General features: G+C 40.1%; 3 protein-coding genes and 1 pseudogene across 4 annotated transcripts; 1 reads left to right on the top strand and 3 right to left on the bottom strand.

The window, feature by feature from the left end:
- The first annotated feature begins 561 nt into the window (after positions 1-561).
- LOC117623754 (basic leucine zipper 61-like) lies at positions 562-3,444 on the top strand. 2 transcript variants are annotated; one of them, XM_034354719.1, is made up of 4 exons: positions 562-1,593; positions 1,830-1,920; positions 2,035-2,161; positions 2,776-3,444. In XM_034354719.1, the coding sequence occupies exons 1-4, from the start codon at positions 992-994 to the stop codon at positions 2,955-2,957; spliced, it is 1,002 nt and encodes a 333-aa protein (XP_034210610.1). In that variant the 5' UTR covers positions 562-991; the 3' UTR covers positions 2,958-3,444. The 2 variants fall into 2 exon arrangements, with proteins under 2 accessions (XP_034210610.1, XP_034210609.1); XM_034354718.1 differs by having other exon boundaries at positions 1,827-1,920.
- A 310-nt stretch (positions 3,445-3,754) lies between these two features.
- Positions 3,755-8,170, bottom strand: LOC117625340 (glutamate receptor 2.8-like). The gene is made up of 5 exons (XM_034356913.1): positions 7,903-8,170; positions 5,334-6,589; positions 4,932-5,244; positions 4,424-4,821; positions 3,755-4,307 (listed from the first exon to the last, which is right to left on the bottom strand). The coding sequence occupies exons 1-5, from the start codon at positions 8,168-8,170 to the stop codon at positions 3,915-3,917; spliced, it is 2,628 nt and encodes an 875-aa protein (XP_034212804.1). The 3' UTR covers positions 3,755-3,914.
- Positions 8,171-9,736: 1,566 nt separating this feature from the next.
- Positions 9,737-12,962, bottom strand: LOC117625339 (annotated as a pseudogene).
- A 7,060-nt stretch (positions 12,963-20,022) lies between these two features.
- On the bottom strand, positions 20,023-23,238 carry LOC117626654 (glutamate receptor 2.8-like). The gene is made up of 5 exons (XM_034358444.1): positions 22,971-23,238; positions 21,439-22,679; positions 21,005-21,317; positions 20,514-20,905; positions 20,023-20,421 (listed from the first exon to the last, which is right to left on the bottom strand). The coding sequence occupies exons 1-5, from the start codon at positions 23,236-23,238 to the stop codon at positions 20,023-20,025; spliced, it is 2,613 nt and encodes an 870-aa protein (XP_034214335.1).
- Between the last annotated feature and the right edge of the window lie 162 nt (positions 23,239-23,400).

The raw sequence follows: 23,400 nt of genomic DNA, 5'->3' as shown, positions 1-23,400 counted from the left end.
TAGCAGAATTACAATTATATCACATAATGGTGTTACGATCTCAACAAGATGGCGAAGTATAGTAAATACCAAGATCTCGATCAATCAATGCTATGAGATAAGTAACAAATATGGGCCATAGATTTTCGCATCATTATTGTATCCAAGGATCAAAACCTCAATAATGTGACACAAGAAACTTGTACATATGTGTAATATAGCAAGGGAAGTGATGTATATTCTATTTATGTCATTAAATTAGGATATACATATATATATATATATATGTATATATTGTAATAAAATTATAATGAGGTTGAGGTGAGGGAGGGCAGAAAGAGGGGTCACATCGGCACGTGGAGGGCTGATTCCCCGAGTTATTAAACTAAGCAGAATGCTAGAGGTGATGACTTTCCAGTGAAACCCAAGTTGTAGACCCACCTCAATGCTCCTTCAACCCCTTGCTTACCCCTACCAGCTGTTGCTAGCTGTCCCCAATCCCCACCCCCATGTGACCCACCCCCCCTCTCTCCAAAACCTCTGGGCCTTAAAAAAATGTCCCAAAAAATCCATAGACACACACACACACAAGAGAGAGAGAGAGAGAGAGAGAGAGAGAGAGAGAGAGATAACATAAGTTTAAGAGAGAGAAAATTGCCAGTCATTATGATGATTATTGTGCATGTTGCTTCTGCTCCATCTGCCTCTAATTTTGCTTCTGCTGCTGCCCATGTACTCTTGTTCAGTTCCCTTCAACATCTCTCTCTCTCTCTCTCTCATTAGTGTTTTAGTGTGTGTGTGTTTTCTAGGAGCCCAAGATTTGCCCAAAGGATCAATTTTGCAGTTGTAAGTTGTTTGTTGGGTTGGTTGGTGTTGCCCTTTTTTATTTAATCTCTCTCTCTCTCTCTCTCTCTCTCTCTCTCTCAAAAGTTAACACAAACACACATATTACCACATAAAACACATTTTGGGGGGTGCCCTATATTTGGGAGGGGGGGTACACTTTGAGAAAATGGCTCAATTACCACCTAAAATACCAAGCATGGCACAAAATTGGGCATCCTTCCCTCACCAAAGGCTACCCACCACGGCCAATTTCATCCCCACCACCACTACTTCTGCCGCGGTCCAGCCACCGTCGCAACCGCAATGTAACTGGATCGACGAGTTCCTCGATTTCTCCTCCGCCAGGCGTGGGGTCCACCGGAGGTCCGCGAGCGATTCCATAGCCTTCATGGAGTCCCCGTTGACATTGGACGAAGAATGCAGGAACCCGAGCACCGCCATGATGCATCATGGATCCACCAACAACCTCGGCTTCGACAGGCTGGACGACGAGCAGCTCATGTCCATGTTCTCCGACGACATGTCCGTCACCGTCCCTCCTACCGTGTCGTCTTCGAACCCGTCCACGCCGTCCGACCAGAACAGCAATAACGACGAGAATAATAACAACAACAACAGCAACAAGCTATTGATGGCTCATCAGGAGCAGCATCAGCAGCACCCGAAAAGCGAGCCGGGAGAGGACGAAAGCTCATGCGAGGCAGACCCTCATGCTCAATCTCATCCGCCACCGCCAACCTCCCCAGCTGATCCCAAGAGGGTCAAAAGGTAATTTCACAACAATATAAATTATATATATATATATATATATATATATATAGCATTTCAATAAGTTTTCTGCACACGGTTTTGCATGCATGAATTGGACAATAACCCATTTTCACAATGATTTCAAATTTGGTAATTAAAAACCAGATCTGTTACGTGAAATGCGATTGGAAATTCGGATTGTTGTCAAAAATTCCATTAACTTATAACCATAGCTATATATATATATATAGCAGAATTTTGGCGAACCGGCAATCGGCTCAACGGTCTAGGGTCAGAAAGTTGCAATACATTTCAGAGCTTGAACGCAGCGTTACAACATTACAGGTACGTGCAAGATCAATTTGCTTTGCTTTTAATTTTAATTTTAATTTTAAAAATTCGTTAATTTGGCGGATAATTTCATTGATAAATTGCGTTTAAATGAATGCGAAATTGCAGTCGGAGGTATCAGCACTGTCGCCAAGGGTGGCATTTCTAGACCACCAGAGGTTGATTCTGAATGTGGATAATAGTGCTTTGAAGCAAAGGATTGCTGCTTTGGCTCAAGATAAGCTTTTCAAAGACGGTAAGTAAGAGAGAGAGAGAGAGAGAGAGAGCTACTTCTTTAATTTGATATAATTAACTTTAATAAACCATGTGTTTATGTAATTTAATTGCATATAGAAACCATGATTAGGTTAATCAGTTTCATCCAGACCCTTGATCTTCATCTTGTGGTGTAGCTTTTTCCCACTCGAGAACATATTCAAGAATTCATGGGACTTTTGGGAAAGTGCTTTCTTCCCTGTCACTGTCTACCTTCCGCAATTGGAAAAGCATTGATTTAGACCTTTTAATCCCGCAGACAAATTCAAACAAAAAGTGGCATATTTGTGTTTTCTACAGTATTATTCAGTCCTTTATTATTTATTTATTTTTTTGGCTAGCTAATCTTATATTCTCATGCTTATCATTTGGATGCGGATAAATTTAAGAATATGCAAATACCAAGATTTATTTTTATAGGAACAGAACTGAAGTTACAACATGATTTCTTCTCAAATCCCAAGATTTTTTTATTTTTTTATTTTTATTTTTTATTTTTGTGAATAAGCGATAGTTTTTATTGATAAATAAGACAGAATTACAATGCAACTATGTGCCGAAGCAGCAACATGATTTGTTTTTTTTTTTTTTCAGCTCATCAAGAGGCACTAAAGAATGAAATAGAGAGGTTAAGGCAGGTTTATCACCACCAAAGCCTAAAGAAGATGGGAAACCAAAACGCACAGCAGCAGCAGCAGCAGCATCAGCAACAGCAGCAACCAAACCCAGATGTCATGGTGTGTACGGATCACAATGAGCAGCAAATTCTGAATTGAGATGAGATTATATATAAAAAACATGCTTAGTAGCATATAATGCTAACTTTGGCCTTACATTCACGTGATGTGTTTCCACTTGGTATGGCTTGTGTGGGACCCCTGACAAGGTTGTGTGAGATTAGAGGCTTTGACATGGACACGTGGACTACTTGGATAGGGTGCTGAAAACATTTTTTATTTCATTTTCAGTAATCAATTATTTTTGTTAGGAGGTTGGCCACTTGGCTTGGTTTTCTACTTTTCTTTTATTTATTTATTTTTTCTTATTTTTCAGATTATTGTTTTTCAGGTTTCTTTTTTATTTTATTTTATTAAATTTTTGGTGGGGATTTTTTTTTTCCTTGGTGGGGAGGGAGGGATCAAATACATTGGAGAAGAATTTGTCTGGGGTAGGAGTGGCCATGTGTGAGTCTGATTGATGTATCTTTTTTCTGTGCTTTTTCTTTCCCCTCTGGACTAATAATGCGATATGCCATTTGTTTTATGTTATTTGATTCTTTTGGAAAGGAAATGTAAAAATTTATTTAACATTCAAAATGCATCTTGAATTGTTTGCCAAATCTGCCAGCATACACCTACTCTTTCAGTAAATTCTGTATTTAAGGGTGGGTGACAATGGAGTGATATTTGTATTGTTCTGAGTAACATTATTTTAAGTTAAGGTCGTAAGACTAGATTGTAATTTGATTTATTGAATTAATAATCGTATAAAATGACTCGACACTAATCAACCTTTTGTTGTGCTTGTGTCCTAAATTTGGATGCAGAAGTTCATGTCTTACATCATTGTATAACTTGTATTTAGCTGAACAAGGAATTAAAATTGAAGTAAGTCCAATGGATAATTAATGCGAATTAAATTACTAATCGATTAGCGGGTAACTCCCGCTGTGCTTAATTAATTTCATGGCAATGGCCTTTATGTACAATGACTACATTTGACCAGATTGAAGATCAGTACTCAGTTGCATTTGGAGAATTTGTAGGAGTAGTTTGAGCAATATCACTCACTTTTCTTGAGAACCGCCCCCTTTGATTCCCCCAGTGTTTCATTACAGACATCATCAACTTCCAGCTAACATTGTGTTCAGACATGGACATGGAATTATAAGCACGAAAGATGTAGATGGCAAGAGCCATGGAGGATGTGCCTCCCGTGAAAAGGAACAACACCCAGAAGTAACTGGGGTTGAGACTAAGACTAAGACGGTCATCCTCTAGGTCCATGTCCATGCACTTCTGAGAAGCAAGCATGTTTTTTTCTAGGTCTCGAACCGTTCCGTTTTCGGAGGCCTTCAGCATTGCTTGAGTTACATTAGGAAGCAACTGAGATCCCCTTGCAAATGCCTGCAGAACAAGCAAGAAACTTGATTAAATGAATAAATCCCACCATGCATTTTGTTGCAGAAATGTGTAGTTGCTCAAATGAGAAAAGCTTCTTTAGAATTAGATAGAAAATTTACAAATCCAAATCCCCCAACTTTGTATGTAGGTCCAGTCATGGTGAAGCTTTTGCAGTTTTCTGCAAGGAACACTTTGGCCAAAGGAAGGTCAAGAAAGAGGGCTGCAACTTCTCTTCTTCTGAGGGCTGGAGCGTACTCATCAGCCCTGGAGAAGTTCTTGATGTTGTTGTGGCGGAAGTGCAAAACTTCCTCCAGATATTTCGAAGTATACGATGCTCCGGCACAACCAACCATTGCATTGCTGTTTTGCAATGCAAAAACATCAACCACAGTCGGTTCAAGCTGCGGCAGAGTCAGCAAGCTGGCGAGCTTAGCGGTGTAAGTCTGCGTGATAACTAGAGCCATGAACAGCCACACGACCATTGTGATCCGTGACAGATTGCTTTTCAACTTGTTCCCTTTGTTCAATCAGTGAAAGATAGATAATTAGTTGATGTTTTGAGATGAGTTTCGAAGTTAAAGCTTGTGAAGGAATTCTATGAATGAAGCAAATGAGTTTTGTTCTTACTATTCAAGGAGAAAAGAGTGCTGAAGGCTAACCAAATCAAGGTTCCTACTTGATTTGAGATGGAGCCTTTGAATTCAGGGCAGTGGTTTCTCTCTATCAACCATATAACAAAGCCATTGTAGATACTTGTGGCTCCTATTAAAACCCACATGGCGTTTGTGAAGGGCTTTATGAATAACCATGCTTTCTCTCGTGTTCTTGAACGAACGGGTACTACCATTACCAGTCCGCATTCAGTGTAAGGTGCTGTGAATTCTGCATGCTGATATCGGTTGGCTAGTATCGATATACTACCAACTGCGGCATCAAAGTTCTGCATCAATCCATTGAAAATTGGAAAAACAAGTTGTGATTAGTACCAGTTGTTGGACAATGTATATAATCCTGCAATCAACCTCTTACCTTTAAATGAATTTGCTCCACTAAAGCATCAAATGTGCCATTGAAGGGAAAAAAATTGTATAGCAAATCAAATGGCAATTCTTCTAGAGTGGCTTTAAAGACATCAATTGCAAGTCCTTTATAAGAGAAAGAGATGTTATTTCCCAAGTGATCTTTTTCCATTTCCACTTCTACATATTGTTTGAAAGATGCTCTGGTTGGAACACCAATTTTAAGTGGATTGGCACTTGTTGGTGGACTCCATCCTTTCGGGGTACCCTGAATCCCCCCTGGCCAAAAAACTTGCCCCAAAGCGTTCATGGAAGATTTAAATGTATCACTTTCACCAATTGTCTCTGAGAAACCTCGTCCATCTGACCAGAAACCAAGTTCTTTGTAGCTCTCTCCCTTCATATTGATGATCTGAAATGTATGTGCTGGAGCTATTGTTTGGTCAGTAAAATTAATCTTCCCGCTTAAGCCATCAACATCACTTTGCAAAATGTTTGATATAATTTGCTGCCTTCCCTGCCGCTTCTTGCTCATTGCAAGGGCCACTGTCCATGTTAAATCATAAGCCTGTGCTGCAAAAATGCTTGGTTCATGGTTGACCTCCTCAGGATGCTCTGAGCTAAACCGCTGGCGAAATTTATAGCGAAAATCCTGAAAATGGGACTCATTTTCAGGGAGGTAGCTCTTTACTCCAACAACTCCTTGCATTGAGGAGATGGTAGAGGCATTGAAGGAATGGACAAGGCTTGCAAAAGGATCTATAATGATCCATACGTAATCCTTTTCCATCATGTTCATTATTTTTGCCTTCTCAAATAGCTCAACTGCAACCGGCAATGACAAGTGGACGACAAACACTCTAAATTGGCTGCTCTTAAGCCTCTGAAGTTCCTCTGACAATGATGAAGAAGCAAAAGGCAGGATGGCTAAATAATGGCTAATTTCTGCACCTACTTCTTGGAGAGCATCAGATAGATGGCTTAGCACTGCTGGGGCTGAAAAGTCTTTGTCTTCATAGATTATGGTGACTTGACGCCACTCCCACCTTTGAACTATAGCTGCTATTGCTTCCATTTGCTTTAACTTGTTTGGTGAAGCTTGAACTAGAAAGGTGCACAGTTCTGTTGCCCACACTGGAGTTGCATCAGCTAAAGACATAATAGGAATGTGACTCTTACTTCCAATCTCAGCGACTAACGACACCTCTTCCCATGTTTGTGGACCAAGAATTGCTTGCACTTGATCCGTACTGATAAGACTTCTGGCTGCAATTTGATCAATGTAATGGCATTTAAATTTTATATTTCTTGCTTTTGCATACACAACTTCCAGGGATTAGTAATAGCAATGGTACTATGGTGAGTATCCGTATTTCTTGCTACATGATAAAGATTCTTAGCAGCGGAATGGTTAAACTAAGAAATTACCATTAAGTTCCAAGTATGTCATACAAAAATGTGTCAAAATTGAATTTATAAGTTTTTCGTCGTACTAGATATCCTGCACCCGAAATCAATAGTGCATCAGTAGACTTGTTGTGTCACACAAGCAGGGAGAGTTGCACTGGTCCTTCTGGCTCTTAAATTTTAGAGAGATGGGTCAGTGACCCACTATTAGTAACACCGATATATTCTCCAACTTAACCACGTACAAAGCTCAATAGGTGTGGGGTTTTATGACAAAATGTCTCAGTGATATTGGTAGTGGAACTATTCATTATATGTTATATTTTATGAGTGTTGCGAAATGAATCCTAAAATTAACTAAGTACACCATACTACTAAACTATTTATTGAATTATTAATTTACCCTAATATATATAAAATAACCAAAATGACTAACTTGCTGGGATGTAAAAGGACTCGCAGCAACTCATGATAATGGGCTTAGTTGAGGAGAATATACTTTTGGCTTAGTGGTGCACAATCAAGCATATACTTGATGAGATGAAGTTGTTGAAAAATGTGTTTCACATTGTTCACCACGTGTTGGGCTAGTGACCGACTACTAACAACACTGATATTGTCCCCAACTTAACCATCTACAAAGCCCAATAAGTGTGAGGTTTTATCACAAAAAGCCACAATGATATTAGTAGTGGTACCATTCATTATATATTATATTTTATTTAGTTAAGTTTTCGATGTGGGACTTATATTATTCAACACCGGCAAACGCAAGAAGTGGTGAAACGGAATTGAGATACAATACCATTTACAAACCATAATATTTTATTTAAAATTGCAATTATTTATTTATTTATAAATTATAAGCTGATAATTTTTTGTTTTAGTTTTCAAGTTTGGCTTGCCCCAAGACTTGTCTTTGTCATAGAACAATACACTCTGTAAAATTTTATGTTGCGTGATCCTCTTCAGTTTTATATTTTCAAGCAAGAAAAATGGATACATGATCTAGTTTTCCTGTTTGGTCTAAAGGGTTAAATAAGGAAGCGTGAAGGTTTCATCATTGAAACATGTTTTGTGAGAGAGTTGTCATATTATGTACACAAATTTCTGCTCAACACACAGCTTAACAGTAAAGAGGAAAAAAAAAAAGGAAAAAAAAAAGGAGGTACCTGCAAGAGCTGCCTGCAGGGGGTCCCCTTGAGAGTTTCTGATCTTCAAATCCAAAGGCTGATTGCTTGTGTTAATGAAATCCTCCACTGCGATCTGCATTGCAATGCCCTCTTCTTTGCCAATTCGAGAACTGTTGTCTACAATGGCGCCTAGTATGCCTACGAAACCATCATCCTTTGTTGTGTCACTAATTCCATCAACTATCAAAATTTGTTTAAGTAGTAAAACAAAGGCCATGAAGGAGAGAAAAGCTGAGAAGTTATCCATTCTGTGCAAATATGGCAAGCAATGGCTTTGTTTGTTTTCCTGTTTATAAGAAATAGAATTGGTCTCACATTCTTTTATGCCTATAAAATGACTCCCTTCGTTTTTTTGGGTACTAGTCAATGCAAGGATTTGTCTTTCCTGTCTTTTTCTTTTGATCACTAAGGATCAAATCTCTCTGCAGAATGTGTGGTGTTCAGCAATTATGGTTTACTTTCCTGGTCATTAACAAGACAAAAACAAAGATGAGATAGTAATAATGCCGTGAATTAGCAATTTCTTTTCGTGATGAATAGGGAGGGGGATTTGAACTTGGGTCCTCTTTCAAGTTATAGTCGCTGTAAATTAACAGCAATTAAATTGGTTACTTAATTTCCAAGCAAGTCAACATCAATTATATATAGTACGGTTGAACGTGGAATGACTACTTGATCAGTTTCTAGTAAGATCTATATATATAAATATATTTATGCAGTTAAGTAGATAAAAAATAAGTCCTACTTAGACATGTTCATTTTGAAAGCTATTCTTTTTCATGTTTGAACAAGCACCGTTGCCTTGGCATTCAAGTTCATGTTCTTTGGATTGTAACGTTTATGAAGAAGACAAGATACATACAAAAATAACAAAATAGTGGTCTAAACTATTGCAAGTTTTGAAAATAGGGTTCTAAGTACCTGTTGGTCTAAACTGTTGAAAGTTTAGAAAATCATGGGTCTTTGAATTGTTCCAAGTCATCAGTTCTTGCAAATAGAAATGTTTTGCCATACTTTGGAAAAGCCCAAAGGAGAGAGAAATTTTTTAAAAGAAGTTAAAATGGACAAAATTGCCCTTATTTATTTTTGGATTTCCTAAGGAATCAATCATATTTACATGTTTTTGATTTAAAAGTTGAGAAGTTTTTCTGTTTTTTTTGAAAAAGTTTTGACTTTTTCTAAAAGTAAAAGTTTTTTTGTGGCTAAACCTAAATTTACTTTACTTTTAATGTATTTCCTCAAATATGACTAAAACCTTAAATATGAATAAACATGAGTTATTTTAGGGTTTTAAGGGATTTGGCCCTTCTTGTATTTTATATTAGGACTGACCTCATGCCTTTGACAGTTATGATTTAAGTCCAAACTTGACTTGTGAAGCCACCATCACTTGCACAAGAGTCATTGAAGAAGAATTTGTCCACTATATCTGATTGTTGTATCCTTTTGTGTGATTTTCTTTTCCCTTGGGTCTAATAATTTGATGTGCTCTTGAGATTAGATTTTAATCCTACCTGTTGAATCATAACAAATAAATTCACACTAACCCGAATTATTTCGTGTTCAATTTGATTCATCAACCTCGAAATTTAAGGTTAGGCAACTGCATATATGCTTTAAATACAACTGTATAAGGGTTACACCCCAAATCAACTTTTTCAACCAAAAATGTTGTGTTTATCAAGGCACATCACTACTCTTAATTTGAATGTAAGCGGAACATCAATTTCTATGCAACATTGTGTACCTGTTCTGATGTCAGTGAAATATTTGAGAATATGTTCATAATTTCTTGGCAATGGCCTTACAATGGCTAGACTTCACCAGATTGCGAGTTAGATGCATTTGGAGGATTTCCAGGAGTACTTTCTGCAATTTCACTTACTCTTCTTGAGAACCGTCTCTTTTTATTCCACCACTGTTTCAATACAGCCATCATTAACTTGCAGATAGCTTTATGTTCAGACACAGAAATGCATGCACGAAAGATGTAGATCGCAAGAGCCATCGAAGATGTGCCTCCCGTGAAAACGAATAACACCCAAAAGTAACTGGGGCTAAGACTAAGACTAGGAGGTTCATCATCTGGTTCTATGTCTGTGCACTTCTCAGATGCAAGCATGGCATTCTCTAAATCTTGAAGCTTACCACTTTCGGATACCTTGAGCATTGATTGACTTACACTAGGAAGCAATTGAGATCCCCTTGGAAAAGCCTACAGCACAAGCAAGAAGTTCATTAAATCACATCATGCATTTTGTTGTAGAAATGTGTACTAAATAGTGCAAATGAAAAAACTTCTAAGATAGAAAGTTACAAATCCAAATCCTCCATTTTTGTATGTCGGCCCAGTCATGGTAAAGCTTTTGCAGTTTTCTGCAAGGAAGACTTTGGCCAAAGCACGATCAAGAAAAATGGCTGAAATTTCTTTGCTTCTAAAGGCTGGAGCATACTGATCACCGGAGGAGAAATTCTTGATGTTGTTGGGATGGAAGTGCAACACTTCCTGCAGATATTTCCAAATATAGGATACTCCAGAACAACCAACCATGGCATTGCTATTTTGCAGTGACGCTACATCAACTACAGTCGGTTCAAGCTTTGATACTGTCAGCAAACTCGCGAGGTTAGCTGTATAAGTCTGCGTGATAACTAGCGCCACGAACAGCCACACAACCATTGTAATCCGTGACAAATTGCTACTAAATTTGTTCCCTTAGTTCAATCAATCAACAAAAGTTAATCAAAAGAGACAACTAATCGATGCTTTGAGATAAGCTTCAAAGTTAAAGCTTGTGAAGAGATTCTCGAATGAAGATAAATAAGTTTTGCTCTTACCATTTAAGGAGAAGAGAGTGCTAAAGGCTAACCAAATCATGGTCCCTATTTGTTTTGAGATGGAGCCTTTGAGTTCAGGGCAGTTGTTTCGCTCTATCAACCATATGACAAAGCCATTGTAGATACTTGTGACTCCTATTATAACCCATATTGCGTTTGTGAATGGCTTTATGAATAACCATGCTTTCTTTCGTGTTCGAACGGGTACTATCATTACCATTCCGGGTTCAGTGTAGGGAACTGTAAATTCTTCATGCTGATATCTCTTGGCTACTATAGCTATACTACCAACTGCTGCATCAAACTTCTGCTTCAATCCATTCAAAATTGAAAAAAGCAATTGTGATTAGTATCATTTGTTTGACAATGTATATAATCCTGCAATCAACCTCTACTAAAGCATCAAATGTTCCATTGAAGGGAACAAATTTGTACGGCAAATCAAATGGCAATTCTTGTAAAGAGGCTGTAAAGAGATCAATGGCAAGTCCTTTATAAGAGAAAGAGATGTTATTTCCCAAGTAATCTTGTTGCACTTCCGCCTTCAAATATTGTTTCAATGTTGCTCTGGTTGGCACTCCAATTTTAAGTGGATTGGCACTTGTTGGTGGACTCCATCCTTTTGGCGTATCCCGAGCCCTCCCTGGCCAAAAAACTTGCCCCAAGCCATTCATGGAAGAGCTAAAGGTAGCACTTTCACCAATAGTCTGCGAGAAACCTAGTCCATCTGACCAGAAACCAAGTTCTATGTAGCTCTCTCCCATCACATTGACGATCTGAAATGTATGTGCTGGAGATATCGTTTGGTCGGTAAACTGAACCTTCCCGCTTAAGCCATGAAAATCACTTTGCAAAATGTTTGATAAAATTTGCTGCCTTCCCTGCTTCTTCTCCCTCATTGCAAGAGCCACAGTCCACGCTGCATCATAAGCCTGCGCTGCAAAAATGCTTGGTTCATGGTTGTCCTCTTCAGGATACTCTAAACTAAACCGCTGACAAAGTTTATTGTGAAAATCCCGAAAATGGGGTTCATTTTTAGGGATGTAGCTCTTTACTCCAACAATTCCTTGCATTGAGGAGATGGTGGAGGCATTCAAGGAAAGGACAAGGCTTGCAAAGGGATCAGTAATGATCCATACACAATCCTTTTCCATCATTTTCATTCTTTTTGCCTTCTCAAATAGCTCAATTGCCAATGGCAAGGACAAGTGGACCACAAACACTCTATTTTGGCTGATCTTAAGTCTCTCAAGATGCTCTGACCATGATGAAGCTAAAGATGGGAGAGCTACATAATGGCTAATTTCTGCGCCTACTTCTTTAAGAGCATTAGAAAGATGGCTTAAAACTGCTGTAGCTGCAAAGTCTTTTTCTTCGTATATTATGGTGACTTGATGCCACTCCCAAGATTGAATCATTGCTGCTATGGCTTCCATTTGCTTTAATTGGTTTGGTGAAGCTTGAACTAGAAAGGTCCACAGCTCGGTTTCCCACTTTGGAGTTGCATCAGCTAAAGAAACAATCGGAATATGACTCTGAGTTCTAATCTAACGATACCCCTCTTCCCATGTTTGTGGACCAAGAATTGCTTGCACTTGATGTGTATCAATAAGATCTCTTGCTGCATTTTAATTTAATCAATGTAAGGGACATTGGAATTGCATATATGTAGTTCTTGCTTTTGCAAACAAAAATTCAAAGAACTAGTTATAGAAATAGTGCTACATCATGTATCCTATGAGATATCCTTGTTGGCTAAAAGAGGAAGACAACCAGACTGTGGTAGGGAGTTTGAAAGAACCTAATATAGTAAGCTATCTTTGATTGATTACTCTATACAATTCTTAGATAAAATAAAACAAACTTTTGCTAAGAACACAGTTGAATTAGAGGTGGAGAAGAAAAAAAAAAAAAAAAAAAAAAAAAAAAAAAAAATACCTGCAAGAGCTGCCTGCCAAGTGTCACGGGTTACACTTAGACAAGTGCTACCGTGACTCCGTTAGGGCATCTATGCGCTTATGAGGTAGTCTAAGTGTGGACAGGTGATAGCTTAAGAGCTGGAATGGTTGGTGTTGGCCAAGTTGCACTTGTGAAGGGTATTTTGGGTATTTTTGAAGGTTACGGGAGGAACCTGAGGGAACCAAGAATACCAAAATGTTCGTGATGTCGAGATGCAGGAAACGCAACTGACTGTTTGCCATTCGGAGTTCGTATGAAGAAGTTATGCCCAATTATGACTCCTCGTGCATAGGTGATGTTCCCTCCTGGCAGAAGGCTAAATGCATAAAATGCTATCTAGGGGGTGACATGGTGTCATGCTCTCCACCACCCCTGGTGCTTACACCCTTGTGGCACTAAGCGAGCATCCTTATGACATTGGAGATAGTCATAAGGGCGGGCATAAGATTGTTGAAGGATAATCTGTGCCTCCGAAGGAAAGGAATTCCCGAGGACAGTACGAACACGCGGGGCCGTTCGTATTGCGCATCGTTGGAAAGAGTGAGGTCAACATATGGCGTTCGCTATGCCATCGACTAGCGAGGCATATGACAATACTCGATGGACTTGGCTTGGGTTCGGCCTTGTCTAATATTGAAGGAAGATATTCGGATGCCGGTACGCATGGGTTGCGACCCAATGCAATGCATAGATGGTTATGTGGGACATTCGGAATATATATGTCGCCAAGGCTTGGGCGACATGCAAGTATGACAGCTTGCGTGTATAGCTTGAGGATGTGGGCTATCGTGAACGCTAAAGGAATGACCGACAGAAGTGTGGGTAAACCGATGGTGTGTTAGATCGCTATGTCTTGACTTGGACATGAGCGAGACATGAGGAAAGCATGCGGCGTGGTCGATGCAGTTGACGTGTCTTATGCAACGCTTGATGTATGGGCGTCGAGGGTTCGTTGCCGGATGCGGAGTGATTGTATTGTCTCACGGTAGTGTGACTCGTTGTCTAGTAAGAGACGACACTTGAAGGTAAACCTCTCGCGGAGTTGTGAGAGTCATGTAGATCATGAAGTGGGAGAAAACTGACCGATCCGGCGGTGGATCCCGGGACACGCGCAAGAAAGTGGCGAGAATTTTGTTTGCCGTTCGCGCCGCGCAGCGCCGCTCGCTCGTCCCGTGACAGATGGTATCAGAGCGAGAGCTCAGATGGTATCAGAGCTCCATGACAGATGGTAGTTCAGAGAAGGATGTCGAAGAACTGATCGATTCAGATGGTGGTTTCGGTGTGAGAGATTCGTACCTAGAAGAGATTGGTGATGAGACAACTTTGATAGCAAGGTAGCAGGTCATTGCCTGTGATGGGTAGTGGACTTGTGAAGTTGGATGAAGAACCCCAACGTCACTGTAGATGATTGTTGGAATCAAGTTGTGTGGCGGTTGATGGAAACCCGTCTTGGTGCTGGATCCTATGGAAGGGTGAAGGTATCCAAAAGTTTGCCTCGAAGTTTTGAGAAGACATCAAGAAGGATGACTCTAAGATGTGGGATGATGGTTGGTTTGCTACTCGGTTGCCTAGTTTTCTAATCCGTGCACCAAGCGCCCGGAAGGCGGGTAGGCAGGGGTACTGGCTTGTGATGAAGTGATGTTGCTTGTTCAGTTCAGGATGTGGGGAGGATGGGAGCACGAGTTTGGTGAGAGTGTTGAAGATTGGCTTGCACTCGAACCGTGGCATACCATTGAAGGTTGTGACAAACTTTGTTGGTAACAAGTGTTGAGCAGACAGTGCGAGACCTTTGTTCGGGGAAGATTTGTGAGGGCTGAAGGCCGAAAGGGGGCTGTCTTTCAAGGAAGTAAGTTGCTGACGTACTAGGCTCTATTGAGGGAGTAAGTTGCTGATGGACTAAGCTTTAACAAAGGAGTCACTCAAGTGGCTGCTCTTGCAATTGTGGAGAACGTATGGGTGAAGTGCAATGTTTGACACAAGGTTGCTAACTAATATTCGGAATGCTGGAGTGTTCCAAAGGTGGATCCCGGAGTCTTTCTTGCGAAGATGGTGGCTAAGGACACAGTATGTCCGCACTTGATGGGAGGCCAAAGATAGAATAACTAGAGGGAGGATGTCTTACTTGTTCCCTTGTGGATGCTACAGAAGTATGTTCTACCGAGTTCAAGTTTGGGCGATGTTAGGTGGTTCTACTTGTAGTAGGGATGACATCAAACCTTGGTGAAGTGTGAAGGCCTAAAGTGTAGTAGAGCTTCGCTTCGGAGGCACGTTGACGGGAGGGTGCGTCGACGAGATAAGTGGGGGAGACCCACGAATGCCATTGAGGTATGGCAAGCGCACGGGCGCAAAACAGATGGAGGAGCCTTGGAGGGGACACAGTTGACAAAGTGATGTTGCGTGTTCCAGGCTAAGGGTTGAGGAAGATGGCAGTGTGAGTTTGGTGAGAGTGCTGGAGGTAGGCTATACTCGAACCATAACATGTCATCAGTAATTGGATTGAATTCAGTTGGAGATGAGTGTCGAACGAATGGTGCAAGGCCTTGTTTGTGGAAAAGTTGTGGAAGCTCAAGACCAAGACGGTGCAGTCTTCGAAGGGAGTAAGTCGCTGATGAGCTAGGCTCCATTGAGGGAGTAAGTTGTTGACGGGCTAGACTTTGATGAGGGAGTCACTCAAGTGGTTGCTTTCACAATTGTTGAGAATGGAGGTGTGAGGCACAATGTTTGACATAAGTTTGCTGATTGATATCCGGAACAACGGTGTGTTCCAAAAGAGGGGGATCCCGAAATCTTACTTAGGGGCATGGTTGCTAAGGACATAGGGTATGTCCGCACTTGATGGCAGGCAAAGTTGGAGTAACTTGGGTGTTGACATCTTACTTGTTCCCGTGGGGATGCTATAGAAGTGGTTCTGCCGAGTCCAAGTTTAGGGCGGTGGTAGTAAGGTGGTTCTACTCGTAGTAGGGATGATGTTTAACCTTGGTGAATTGTTATGGCCTAAGTGTTGTGGAACTTTGCTGGAGTGGCCCCCTGAAGTGATGGTGTGCCGACGAGAAGTAGGGGAGAACCTTGAATGCCATGAAGGTATGGCAGTGCAGATGCACGAAATGGAGGTGCCGTGGAGGACACACGGTTGGCTTACGAGTAACACCCAAGCGGGGTGCATCTCTTTGAATGTGGAGAATGGGGAAGTACTTGACCAACGAGCTATGTGATTGTTCAGAGGTTGAGTGCGACAAGAGACAGAGGTCTCGGCCCAAGAAGAGGGAAAGGAATACAACTTTGAAAGAGAAAGTTGAAAAGGGTTAAGGCAGTGGTGCTTTGTGGTCCTTGGAGCGAAGAGAAGAGGATAATCCTATATGGTGTTGTTATGCAGCAATGCAGCAGGCAAGTCGACGAGGCCGTCGCCATTATCAGTGGGGGAGAATGTCACGGATCGCACATAAGTGAGTGCTATCGTGATTCCGTAGTCGGCGGTGCAGTGAGGCACGTCGACGAGGGCGTCGACATTATCAGTGGGGGAGAATGTCACGGGTCGCACTTAGACAAGTGTTACCGTGACTCCGTTGGGACATCTATGCGCTTATGAGGTAAGTCCAAGTGTGGACGGGCGATAGCTTAAGAACTAGAATGGTTGGTGTTGGCCAAGTTGCACTTGTGAAGGGTATTTTGGGTATTTCCGAAGGTTACGGGAGGAATCTGAGGAAACCCAAAATACGGAATATGTTCGTGATATCGAGACGCATGAAACGCAACTGGCGGTTTGCCATTCGGAGTTCGTATGAAGAAGTTATGCCCAATTATGACTCCTCGTGCATAGGTGATGTTCCCTCCTGGCAGAAGGCTAAATGCATAAAATGCTATATAGGGGGTGACATGGTGTCATGCTCTCCACCACCACTGGTGCTTACACCCTTGTGGCACTAAGCGAGCATCCTTATGACATTGGAGATAGTCATAAGGGCGGGCATAAGATTGTTGAAGGATAATCTGTGCCTCCGAGGGAAAGGAATTCCCGAGGACAGTACGAACACGCAGGGCCGTTCGTATTGCGCATCGTTGGAAAAAGTGAGGTCAACATATGGCATTCGCTATGCCATCGGCTAGCGAGACATATGACAATACTCGATGGACTTGGCTTGGGTTCGGCCTTGTCTAATATTGAAGGAAGATATTCGGATGCCGATACGCATGGGTTGCGACCCCATGCAATGCATAGATGGTTATGTGGGACATTCGGAATATATATGTCGCCAAGGCTTGGGCGACATGCAAGTATAACAGCTTGCGTGTATAGCTTGAGGATGGGGGCTATCGTGAACGCTAAAGGAATGACCGACAGAAGTGTGGGTAAACCGATGGTGTGTTAGATCGCTATGTCTTGACTTGGACATGAGCGAGACATGAGGAAAGCATGCGGCGTGGTCGATGCAGTTGACGTGTCTTATGCAACGCTTGATGTATGGGCTGCTGAAGTGGTCATCCTTTGTTGTATCAGTAATTCCATTAACTCTCAGCCTTTGTTTAAATAGTAAAACAAAGGCAATGAGGGACAGCAAAGCAGTAAACTTGTCCATTTTGTGCAAATATGGCAAACAATGGCATTGATTCTTTTCCTATTTATAAGAAATGAAGTTGGTCTGATATTTTTTACTCAGTATTAAAATGTTTCCCTTCTTTACTTGGGTCCTAGTCAATGCAAAGAATTGGTTTTTGTGTCTTTTGCATTTGATCAGTAAGGACCAATCTATCTGCAGAATGTATGGTGTTCAGGTTATTGTTTACGATCTGGTCATGGCATTGGCATGAACAAGATAAAAACAAAAATGTGATGGTAAAAGAAGAGGAAATGAGACAGAAAAATGTATAGCATCCAATGCATATCATGACGGGGATTGTCAGTAAATGTTTTTTATTTTATTTTTAATTTAAATCAATTAGAGATGAGGATTCGTACTTGAGACATCTTTTAAGACATCTTTCAGTAATTGTTAACTGCATTCATGTTGACATTGTCTTCATTACTTAGATTTCAAGCAAGTCAACACCGATCATCCATAGTAGGGTGAAACGTGGAACAATCCACTTGATCAATTTCCTAGTAAGATTCATATATACATATTAATATATCTCTCGTTCACCATCCACTTAAGTACATGAAAATTAATTAAATGCTACTTTGACATGTTCATATTCTTTTTTATGTTTAAACAAGGAGCGTTGCCTTTGCCATTTAACTTCATGTTATTTGGACTGTTTTATGAAGACAAGGTGAAAGCTTACGTTACATATCAAGACCATGTTTAATTATATGGGAATTAATGTTGGTCTGCAGACTCTGCACATTGCAGTCTATGGTCTATACGTGTTGACTGATCTAAAGTTTTGAAAACAATGGTCTTTGAATTATTCTGAGTCATCAGTTCTAGCAATTAGAGAAAACATTAGATTAATTCCTCATTCTGCAGAGTCTTGAATGATGGAATGCGTTGAAGAATGTTTGATTATCCTAATTACTTTCCTCAAATATGACTAAGGAAGTGATTAACTTTTTCGGTCAAATTTGAGAATAATTAAATTAAGAGTTGTTTTTGTTGGAAGTTTGAAAGCAAATGTCTCACATTGGAGGAAACAAAAGGTTGGTGGGCTAATGGGTTTGATAGTGAAGGTTATACATGGTTGGCTTGCTTAATTAATAATAATATTTAAATAATCAAGACTTGGGCCTTGGGGTCTCTGAAAAATAAAAGAAATACACCCAGCTCAAAAATAAAATAAAATATTTTATTTTATGAATTTCTTTTAATAGAAGTTAAATTCAAACCAAAAGTCTTATCTTTTCGTTTTAATTTGAACAGGTATAACTAATACTAACTGCTATTTTGAAGGTGTGCAATTGTGTTATAAAACCACAAGTCCTGTGAGATAGACGCCTGTTGAACTTCAAGCACTGAGGAGAGGCGAAATTCTATCTTTAGGACATTGCGAATCTGCAAGCCTCTATCTTCAATAAAAGTCAGTATTCTGTATTTAATTTATACAATTTTCGTATTTTACTACTGTCTACATTTCATAATCGTGCATTAATATAGTGATCCTATAATATAAGATATTTATTGTTTTTTCCTAACAGTTTTGAGTTCTTTTTGGATTTTTAGGGGAAGGTCTGTTGCTGTAGGTGGCTCATGCAAGCCATGATGTGTAAGTCCCACATCAGATAATACAATAATAATCTACGGTTTAAATATAGGTGGTCCACTTCTAATTGCCTTAACGTCTTTTGTGATAGAACCCCACACCTAGAGGTCCATTGGGTTTTTTCTCTCCTAGGTGGGGACCATATTGGTGCATGGTTTGAATACTGGTTCATTTGGTCTCAATCAGAACTGGTCTCATACACAATGAATCAAAACTGGTCTCAATCAGAACTGGGTTTATTCACTGTCATGATCTAAAGGGTAGATATGTATTGCTAGATATTACACAATGAATTCAAAGTTTTGAATTTCGGAGGAGATGAAACTGAAGCAAATGCAAATAGAGTGATTGGGATATTGTAAGGGCCATATATATAAAATATACAGCTTATAGATTACTACACCACTTCAATTGACAACAATTTCCTCAATTCATGAAGCGCTTTTGCAGCGGTTACATGTCTCCGTAGTATGAAATTGATGGGATCTTCTCATTGAAATCTAATGTTTTTAGCTTTGGTGTTCTAGTACTTGAGGCAGTGGCACAAGCTTAACATTCTTGCACATGTAAGTGTTGGCACCAAATTTTTTTTACTTCATCCTAGTAGAATTTACTATGATGAAGGAAATTCAAATGATGAGGCCATGGTGAAGAAAATGATGAGAGATCTCTCCTGGTGCTTGAGATTTGGATGCGAGCTTAACTTTTAACAGTCTGTACAATGTTTCAGAATCAGACCTCTAAAGTAACAATTCTGCAACCAGTTTGAAGCATAACACAACTGACCGGAATTGTAAAACAATAGAAGATACACAAATTATAGTCTTAACTGAAGATTCTTTCTTCTCGCGGAACTATGTTACAGTGTTTAAACTATGGTATTGAATGATGAGCCAGCGGTTCCAAATAACCCTCACTGGCAGGTAGTGGTCCTAACCGATCGAACAGTTGGCCAATTCTATGTATTTGATACAGTGGTTTAGTGCCCTCTTTACTGTGCTTCCCTTTGTACAATATGGTAAGACTTATACTCTATGTCATCTATCGTAATGTAAGTGGAAAAAATCTTTTTGGTTAGCTGCTTTTGTGTCCAATGTTCTTTAATGTTTAGACTTGAGCCTGCAAGGCACTGGCATTCGGAGCAATTGCAGGACTTTCTGCATTGGTATCACTGTCTCTTCTGGAGAACCTCCTGTTTGGATTGGCCCATTTTTTCATTGCGGCTAACATGATCGTCCAGTTGGTTTTGCATTCGGCCACTGATTTATGAATGAAAAAAGTGTAAACCACAAGAGCAGTTGTTGATGTCCCTCCCGTGAATACGAATAGTACCCAAAAGCTGTTGGGGCTTAGACTGTGATCACCACTGTCTTTTTGTGCATCCAAGTCCAAGCACTTCAGAGAGGCCAGCATGCTGTTCTCTAAATCTCGAAGTTTACCAATTTCAGTTACCTTTAGCATTGCTTCAGTTACCTCAGGAACCAATGGAGAGCCTCTTGGAAATACCTGTGACATAAAAGTTTATCACAATCTCTTACTTAAATAAGAGTTTAATCGAAAAGTAAGGAGATTGACTTCGCGAGAGGCTAGAGCATTACAAATCCAAATCCTCCAACTTTGAATGTTGGTCCAGCTTCCATGAAGACGTTGCAGTACTTTCGAAGGAAAATTTTGGCCAGAGGGGCTTCAATAAAAGCAGCAGCAATTACTTCGCTTTTGAGAGCTTCAGCATATTCTTCTATGGAGTCAAACTCCTTAATGTTGTGGATGCCCAAGACTTCACTTAGATAGGCTGAAACAAAGGAACCCTTACAATAACCAACCATGGCATTGCTTTGCCGCAAAGCGTCAACATCTGTTATGGTGGGTTCAAGCTGCTGGACAGTGAGCATGCTTGCAAGGTTAGCCGTATATGTCTGTGTGATGATTAGTGCCATAAATAGCCAGACAACCATTGTCATCCGTGACAAATTGCTATGCAGCTTACCTCCTTTGCTCAGTCAAATGGAGTAAATGATATTAGGTACATATATAATCTAATCCAATTTTCAAAGGAAAAAATTTGAAATTGAACTTTTATATTGATTACCATGTAAAGAGAAGAGAGTGGTGAAGGATAGCCAAATCAAGCTTCCTATTTGATTTAGCACAGAACCTTTGAGTTCGGAGCAGTGGTTTCGTTCTATCAACCATACAACAAAGCCATTGTAGACATTGATGGCTCCTATGAGTACCCACATGGGTTTTGTGAAAGGCCTCATGAATAACCATGCTTTATTGCATGTTTTGGACATGACTGGAACTATCATTACCAATCCTGCTTCGGTATAGGGGTGTGTGAATTCTGCATGCTCATACCGCTGGGACACGATTGCTACATCACCAACTACAGCATCAAATTTCTGATCCAATGCATGGACAGTTCCAAGTCAAGATAGATTAGTCTTAGTGCTTGAAATATAAATGTGCAGTTTGGAACTAATTAATCAAGTTAAGAGACTAGAAAGTAGGTAAATCTCTTACATGTAAATGGATTTGCTCCACTAAAGAATCATATCGGCCATTGAAAGGACATAACTCATACGGCAAATGGTAAGGCAGCTCCTCTAGGGTCGCTTTGAAGAGATCTATTGCAAGTCCAGTGAAAGATAAGTTATTTCCCAATGGATCTTTTTCCACATTTACATACTCTTTGAATGTTGATCCGTTTGGCACGCCAATTCTCAGCGTGGTTGCTTGTATTGGTACAGTCCACCCTTTTGGAGTATACCAAGGCTCTCCTGGCCAAACCACTGGCCCCAAATCTTTCATAGAAGGGTAGTTAATAGCACCTTCACCAATAGTCTTTGAGAATCTTGTTCCATCTGACCAGTATCCTAGTTCTCTGTAACTCCTTCCCACAACATTGATGATTTGAAATACATGTTGTGGAGCTAAGTTTTGGTCAGTGAACTTGATTCTTCCACTTAAGCCATGAAAATCACTTCTCAAAAGTTTTGCTAACAGTTTCCTCCCTTTGCTGCCTTCTGTCGAAGCTAGAGCCACTGCCCTTGCAGCATCGTAAGCCTGAGCAGCAAAGATGCCAGGCTCATTGTTACCCTCTTCAGGATGTTCTGATCTAAACCTTCTACAAAACGTATGATAAAAATCCTGAAATTGGTTTCCACTTTCGGGGAAGTAGCTCTTGACTCCGATGATCCCTTGCATTGAGGAGATGCTGGAGGCATTAAAGGAGTTGACAAGGCTTGTTATAGGATCAGTGGTGATCCATACATAATCCTTTTCCATCATCTTCATTTCTTTTGCCTTTTCAAAAAGTTGTGCCGCCAATGGCACAGACAAATGCACAACAAAGACTCTACATTGGTCTTTTTGAATCTTCTCAAGCTCTTCTATTAATGAAGAAGAAGCAAAAGGTTGGAGAGCTACAAGATGGCTAATTTCTGCACCAACTTGTCTCAAGGCATAAGAGAGATGAGGTAAAACTTCATTGGCCAAAGAATCTCTGTCTTGGTAAATTACAGTGACTCGATGCCATTCCCAAGACTGAACTATATCAGCTATTGCTTCCATTTGTTTCAACCGGTCACGAGAAGCTTGAACTAGAAAAGGCCACAGCTCAGTTGCCCACTTTGGAGTAGCCTCAGCAAAAGAGACAATTGGGGTATGAGTCTCACTGCCAACCTTAACTACTAATGATGTCTCTTCCCATGTATGTGGTCCTAGAATGGCTTGCACTTGCTGCCCATCTATAAGATCTCTAGCTGCAGAATTGATAAGTGCAATGGCATTGGAAATGTAAGATGCTTTTCATTATAAATATTGCCTTGGAGAAAAGCACTTACAGAAGCTATAGCAGTCGACTATTTACCTTATTATGAATTTTTCAAGCCAAAAAATTTAAAAGACCAAATAAGAGGGAAAAATAAAATGCAGACATAAAAAAAATGGACTGAATTCATAATTACCAGATAGTTAGACTGATAAACATATATAAAACTTATGCTTAAACCATAGACATATAGCTTAATTAATTAGGAAGGGAAAACGCCTACCTGCAAGTGCTGCCTGCAAGGGGTCCTCCCTCTGAGAGTTTCTTATGTGCAGAGCCAATCTCTGATTTCCAGTGGCATGAAAATCATCAACTGCCATTTCAATTGCCACTCTCTCTTCTTTGCCAATTCTTGAACTGTTATCTATAATTGCACCTATTATGCCCATTCTGGGTTCATTCTCTGGTTTATTGGCTCTTCCAAATGCCATTCCTTCCCTCAACACTAAAACTGTGATCAAGAAATAAAAAAGAGGGGCAAACCCAGACATTTTTTTGGAGGACCTTTCTTATTGAGAGGGGCGATAATATACTAAACTCACACACATAACACAGATGTTAGGACTCGAACTCATATATTTTTTAAGAATGTCTGCAAGTATCTCTCTTTCTATTTATATGCACAAGAATTCTGTCATATTTTTTTACTCGGT

The sequence above is a fragment of the Prunus dulcis genome, chromosome 4 (genome assembly GCF_902201215.1).
Source record: "Prunus dulcis chromosome 4, ALMONDv2, whole genome shotgun sequence".
In the NCBI taxonomy this organism is placed as follows: domain Eukaryota; kingdom Viridiplantae; phylum Streptophyta; class Magnoliopsida; order Rosales; family Rosaceae; genus Prunus; species Prunus dulcis.
Note: the sequence above shows the minus strand (reverse complement) of the source record. Positions and strands in the feature narration are given on the sequence as shown.

Excerpts from the sequence above, each read along its gene's own strand:
- LOC117625340 (XM_034356913.1), bottom strand. The coding sequence starts at position 8,170 with ATGGATAACTTCTCAGCTTTTCTCTCCTTCATGGCCTTTGTTTTACTA. Across the intron at positions 5,245-5,333 it reads TGGAGCAAATTCATTTAAAG|AACTTTGATGCCGCAGTTGG; the intron begins GTAAGAGGTTGA and ends GGATTGATGCAG. Across the intron at positions 4,822-4,931 it reads CACTCTTTTCTCCTTGAATA|GGAACAAGTTGAAAAGCAAT; the intron begins GTAAGAACAAAA and ends GATTGAACAAAG.
- LOC117626654 (XM_034358444.1), bottom strand. The coding sequence starts at position 23,238 with ATGTCTGGGTTTGCCCCTCTTTTTTATTTCTTGATCACAGTTTTAGTG. Across the intron at positions 20,906-21,004 it reads CACTCTCTTCTCTTTACATG|GAGGTAAGCTGCATAGCAAT; the intron begins GTAATCAATATA and ends GACTGAGCAAAG. Across the intron at positions 20,422-20,513 it reads AAGTTGGAGGATTTGGATTT|GTATTTCCAAGAGGCTCTCC; the intron begins GTAATGCTCTAG and ends TTTATGTCACAG.
- LOC117623754 (XM_034354718.1), top strand. The coding sequence starts at position 992 with ATGGCTCAATTACCACCTAAAATACCAAGCATGGCACAAAATTGGGCA. Across the intron at positions 1,921-2,034 it reads GCAGCGTTACAACATTACAG|TCGGAGGTATCAGCACTGTC; the intron begins GTACGTGCAAGA and ends GCGAAATTGCAG. Across the intron at positions 2,162-2,775 it reads AGATAAGCTTTTCAAAGACG|CTCATCAAGAGGCACTAAAG; the intron begins GTAAGTAAGAGA and ends TTTTTTTTTCAG.